General features: G+C 43.7%; 1 protein-coding gene across 1 annotated transcript in view; it reads left to right on the plus strand.

The window, feature by feature from the left end:
- Positions 1-5,600, plus strand: part of GRK3 (G protein-coupled receptor kinase 3) — a 57,589-nt gene extending 51,989 nt beyond the window's left edge. The window contains exons 18-21 of the mRNA XM_061369223.1: positions 2,066-2,228; positions 2,866-3,002; positions 3,913-4,026; positions 4,535-5,600. Of these exons, the coding sequence (XP_061225207.1) occupies positions 2,066-2,228; positions 2,866-3,002; positions 3,913-4,026; positions 4,535-4,696 (576 nt within the window). The 3' untranslated portion in view covers positions 4,697-5,600. The remainder of the gene's footprint in view (positions 1-2,065; positions 2,229-2,865; positions 3,003-3,912; positions 4,027-4,534) is intronic.
- The last annotated feature ends 400 nt before the right edge of the window (positions 5,601-6,000 follow it).

Genomic DNA, 6,000 nt, shown 5'->3' on the forward strand with positions numbered 1-6,000 from the left:
AGTTTTAAAAACTCTAATTTGTTCTTGGTAGCTTGCAGAAATGGACCTAAACCTTATTTTAATAGTGTTACTTTGTGGTCAGAGTGGACACTGGGAAGCTCTTCAGAATGAATAGCCGTGTGTGAATGGTAGCACCTTTACAAGCTAGGAAAGTGATAAAAAGAAACCTTCAGGTTCTGATAGTATCCAAACCCGTTTTTCACTTAAAAGAATTTAAGTGAAGAATGGGAAGTTAAAGCTGCTGGCCTGTTGCTAACACACATGGAGGGGGTGTGATGCACCCTGTGTTTTCATCCCGCTCCCAGTGCTTCCTGGGCACTTGGAGACAAGAAGTGAATCAGTGCTTGTCTTGGGTCGGTCCTGGTCTTTATTCTTACAATGCATGTCTTCAGTAGCTCAGACTTTATTCTCGTTAGCACAGAAGTGAGTCAGGAGGGAAACTAATTGCTCTAAACTTTTATGATCAAAACCACATGTTAAGTACTCCATGTGCCAAAAAGGAACTTGTCTGACAGTGTCACCTGCTGTAATTACAGAAGTTGGCACAGAAAAGGTTTTACGTGTTTAAAGAGCAGCTCAGAGAACCCAAGATGTTCTTTATCCCAGAACACTCCACGTTGTCAATGTTAGACTAACAGGATTCCAGTTTCCTGCAATTCTGGAGTGCTGTAATTCAGAGGAACATTTTGCAGTGAGAAGCTGGGTGGTCTTTTTCTTTCTTGTGGGGATCAGATACGCTCAGGAAGGCCTGACACTAGTGTAGCCAGATCATTTCCAGGTAATCTTTGTTCAGGCCGCCTATAAGAGAAGTTTATTCTTAGTCATGAGTCAGTGAGGGGTATCATGTACAGCTTCTTTGCTCTGCGCTCATGCTGGGACGTCACAGCCTTTTAGAAGGGACTGAATAATTCCTGCCTCTGAGTCAGCTGCAGCCGGAGCTCCCACTGAGGTGTCAGGAGCCGCCTCTGCCCGTGAGGATGCCAGTTCTGAGTGCCTTGTCTCCTCCCTTGCCGCTGAGGGTGATATTTATACTGCAGTGTCCTGTGACACAGAGAAGAACATGTGTTCTTTGAGGTTACAAGCGGGAAAGCCAACAGTGGATGCCCACAGCTTTCCTCTCTTAGTCAGATGCCATCAGGAATCCCTATAAACCACATGTACCCAATTGCACCGAGGTCTTCTGACTTGAGATTCAGCGTGGTTTTTCCTGCTGTGGTCATGGAATCCCAGACTGGTTTGGGTTGGAAAGGACCTTAAGATCACCCAGTTCCAACCCCTTGCCACAGACAGGGACTGGAGCAGCTTGCTTCAAGCCCCTGTGTCCAACCTCGCCTTGAGCACTGCCAGGGATGGGGCAGCCACAGCTCCTCTGGGCACCCTGTGCCAGCGCCTCAGCACCCTCACAGGGAAGAGCTTCTGCCTAAGAGCTCATCTCAGTCTCCCCTCTGGCAGGTTCAAGCCATTCCCCTTGGCCTACCTACATGTCCTTCCTGAAGATCCAATCATTTCAGTTGCCTCCAGTGCAATTCAAGGACTGTAGTTAAGGATTAGGGGAGAAAGAATTCATGTAACAGGGAAACTGAGGTGTGAGCATGCACTGCTGACTGTTGAAGCTTAATGGTTAAGAATGCAGAATTTGGCTGTGGAAGCATGGAAGGCACTCTGGTGTACAAGGTATCTTTTCATTTATTCTGGGATATTTATGCTGAGAAACTTTTTATGCAGCCACGTTAAGAACAGTGCTTGCGTTTAAGGAATTAGATAAAGGTAAAGCCTAGAGAACATGATGGGGCAACGCTGAGTGAGGCTTTTAGAGCTATCAGACCAAACAAGTTTTGAATAGGTGGCCTATTCTCTGTGTATGAATTAGTATCTTTGTGCTTATACGTTAATATCTTTGCTTAAGTGGATATTTGTGTTTTGTTTGTACCTGTTTGTTTTGTTAACATTAGAGTTCCTCTTTTAAAATAATGCTATTAATGTGGGTTGCTATTAACTATTGGGGATAAGAATAGTAATAAGTTATTAAAATGTTGGTGTTTTTATGTTGTTTTTCTCTTGCAAGTTGCTTGATAGTGACCAGGAATTATATAAGAACTTCCCTCTGGTAATATCGGAGCGTTGGCAGCAAGAAGTAGCAGAAACTGTTTATGATGCAGTAAATGCAGACACAGATAAAATTGAGGCCAGAAAAAGGGCTAAAAATAAGCAACTTGGCCACGAGGAAGGTAATCTGTCAAATACACTTGTCTCCATCTTTTGCTGCGAGGTAGTAATTCATGTGTTTGAAGTTTCACACGGCAGACTCCCATATTACTGTCATTCACCAGTAATTGTTAGAATTCATTTAGTCAGTGTCGTGTTTCTTAAGATGGTTCTTAATATTTTGAAATGCTGTATGATGACATAATGTTTTGGAAAACCTTTTGTACTCTCTTTTAAAGAATATCATGTGCAGCCTTTCATCGCTTTTGTTGGTGGTGTGTGCTCAGAAAAGACTATGTGGGATTTGGTGTCATGACAGAGAAGCTGAGAAAGCAAACAGGAGGTCCGTTACAGCAAACCTCGCTTGTTTGCAGGAGGGTGTTCAGCACAAACTGAACTTTGGGTAGCAATATATAATTCTTTCAATAGTTAATGCATAAGAACTGAATTCTGCTTCTGATTACTTCACTGCACCAGCCTGTGTAATTAGGGCAGAATGGGCTCTGTGTCTGCCTGGGCACATGAAGCACTACTGCAAACCTGTTGAGGGCATGTGGAGTCACCCTTTGTTCAGGGCCATGCCCTTTCTTAACACAGCACACTTGCAGAATGCTTTTGGCAGCACTTTGTTCTGCATACTAATGCTTCCTCTTGTTGTAGATTATGCCCTGGGGAAGGACTGTATCATGCATGGATACATGCTGAAACTGGGGAACCCCTTCTTGACTCAGTGGCAACGTCGTTACTTTTACCTCTTCCCAAACCGACTTGAATGGCGAGGAGAAGGCGAGTCACGGGTAAGTGGGGTCCTCTGCAGAGCAGCAGCAGGAAAGGCAGGTGGATGCTGGGGCAGATCTGATGAGCTCCTGCTCAGGCACATACCTCCTGTGGATTTGTCTGAGTCAGTGACGGTGGATTTGGGTAGCTTATCTGGAGTATCACTTTAGTTAATGGGTAGCTACAGTGCACTGAGGAAACAGTAGACTTGAGAAACCTGTTTACTCTGTTTTGTTGTGTTTTGAAAGGAATTTGGTAGTTCATGGTGTTGTTTTTCATTTAGGACCTCTGGACTATTTATACAAAAAAACATAAACTGGTAAGGTCATAAAGGCTATAGCATTTTGTTCCAAAGCAAATGCTATAGGAACTTTAGTTTAGTCCAGCTGTGATGATGTGCTAGGCAGATCCTGTGTGTAGTTAGTTCAGTAAGGTTTTGGAGTTTCAAAACATTGTTGTCCATCGGGAAAGCTTTTCTGCACACTGTTTATGTTTGCCTCTTTGCAAGTATTAGTTCTTCAATATTCATTCCCTTTCAGCTCTTTGAAATAGTCAAATTGCTCTTTTTTTTATAACAGCAGTAATACTTAGGAAATATATAGCATTATTTGCAAGTCTCTTGAGGGAAAATAGTGACTATCTGGTTGTAGACACACCTATTTGTAGATTCTTATTTTGTGCTGTCATTCCTGGCTTTCTTAGCTTGTATTTTGTTGCATCTGTTGGAACAACCAAGCCCCTTGCTAAATCCCTCTCTTACCTTATAGTCTATCTTTAGTTGATGACCCCACTCTTCAGAAATAAATGTTTGTGTAATGATTGTTCATAACTCGATTTACGTGGGTAGTCCAGAGAAATGAGGTAGTGGTTTTGTTTGATGGGCAACAGGGTTTTTTCAGTCATCTCTCTGCTTTTTTGCAAATGCTACAGCAAAGCCTTCTGACAATGGAACAAATAGTGTCTGTTGAAGAAACACAGATTAAAGATAAGAAATGCATCTTACTGAGGATTAAAGGAGGGAAACAGTTTGTCCTGCAGTGTGAGGTGAGACCCCTGTTTTTCAGTAACTGTTAATCAGATTGATTTTGCGTATGATAAAACGATTGAAGTTTTTCAGGTCCTCCCATTACGTGTTAGCTAAGGGTACTTCATGAAGCTAAGCAGAACTAGGAAGTTCTTATCCCACTTGAGTTTTGAAAGCAGGAAACCATGCAGCTCCTGTCCTGGATTTCAATGGTTAAATAGTTTAATAGTAAATAGCTAAAAACCTCAAAACTTCGCAACCTCCGTGGGCTTCGAAGGCCTTGTTGGCACATGTCGGTTGGTGGTGGCTGATGTGTTTGCAAGGGAGGAAGTACACCAGTGCTCAGCATGTTTGGACCAGCTGTAGTTGCTGCTGCCTTGCCTGGCTTTGGAGAAACAAGGGCTGCACTGCCCAAAGTTCCTCATTCCTACAGGGAACTAAACTAAGTTGCTTAAAGGGCTAACTAAGAGAGAAGACGCTATTGGCAGTTTGCTGTGAAGTGCCAAATGACTTCTGTATCTCTTTCAGAGTGACCCAGAATTTGTTCAGTGGAAAAAGGAGCTGACAGAAGCTTTTACTGAGGCACAGAGGTTGCTGCGCCGGGCTCCCAAGTTTCTCAATAAATCTCGCTCCACAGTTGTAGAGCTTTCCAAACCACCGCTCAGCCACAGGAATAGCAATGGTCTGTAGGAGGAACAGCAACCCAGGTTCACTTAGGGCAAGCTGCTTCGTGAACATGCCGAGTTTCACAGAATCCTTACGAATTACTTTGTGCAATCCTGCCCGCGGGATGTGCTTAGAAGAGGAAGAACTTGATGTTTACAGCGTGGGATATGTCAGAACTCTGTGTCTGGAGGTTGGGAGGACTGGAACCGTGGCAAGTGAATTCATGCTCCTGGCAGCGGTGGAAGTTGCCGAGCGTAGAGGCTGCATGTTGCTCCCGTGCATTCCCCACCCTGGCGGTGTCGGAGCCGTGGTCCGTTGCCTGGAACTACTGATGGAAGGAAGATCCTGTTCTCTCTGCAATACTCTCCAAGCCTGGAGACTGGGCTGGTGACTGCTGGCTGGGAGCACAGGTCTGTGCGGGACCGACGAGCCCCTCGGCTGCAGGAGGAGCTGCAGACTTGCTGTGTTGGATAACCTTCAGTCTGTCGTGTTGCCATGTTCTTTCCGACCATTACTGCTGACTTTGTAATAACCTTTCTCCATACTGCTGATGATCAACAGTGTGACTCTTATGCACTTCCAAGTACTGAATTCTAACTGTCCTGTGGTTTAAATGTTATTGCTACTTCATGGAAGCATTGAACTCAAATTATTCACTTGGTTTGTTGTACTCACTAATAGTAGCTACCACCGTTTTGCTTCTTCTACGTATATGCAGTACTATAACTGACACCATAGAGTAATAATTGGTGAAGAGGAATTTATGGTAGCTTCATCTAGTGCTCTGTTGTATAAATTTGACTATTTTAGCACAGTTTTTAAAGAGCAGATTCCTTTTGACAAGTTTACAGTGAACATAAAGACAGTTCTTTTCCATTTCAGGTCAACTGCACTTTTTAAAGATTAAACAGAAGTTACTCAAATCCAATGCATACTAGTGCATGTACTGGGTTAAAGTGTCTGGGTACCTCGGTACGTAGTCGGGATCACTCCTCAGTTATGGGACTTGTGGATCCCTCTCTGTTGTACACAAAACCATGAAGCAAGTGTCTTCTCATAGCGTAGGTAGCCTGGGCCATCGCTGTAGCTCAGCTCAGGAGCTTTGTGCACCCATCAAACGGCTCAGCTTGCAAAAGGATTTTCAGTTGTCTTTTCTAGTGAGTTCAAACTGTGCACATTGAAAACAGTCTGAAAATACTGGGATGGAAGTGAAAAACGAGCTGATCAAATGCCAGGTTTATATTAATTCTGCTTGAGACGTCAGTCCTGTCATGTGGAAACTCTTGCTAAAGTAAAGGTATAATCTCTTAGCTGTTAGACAACTTCAG

This window comes from Neopsephotus bourkii, unplaced genomic scaffold (assembly GCF_033783945.1).
Source record: "Neopsephotus bourkii isolate Nb327-2 ecotype Australia unplaced genomic scaffold, CSIRO-AGI_Nbou_v1 NB_1479, whole genome shotgun sequence".
NCBI classification, from domain to species: Eukaryota; Metazoa; Chordata; class Aves; order Psittaciformes; family Psittacidae; genus Neopsephotus; species Neopsephotus bourkii.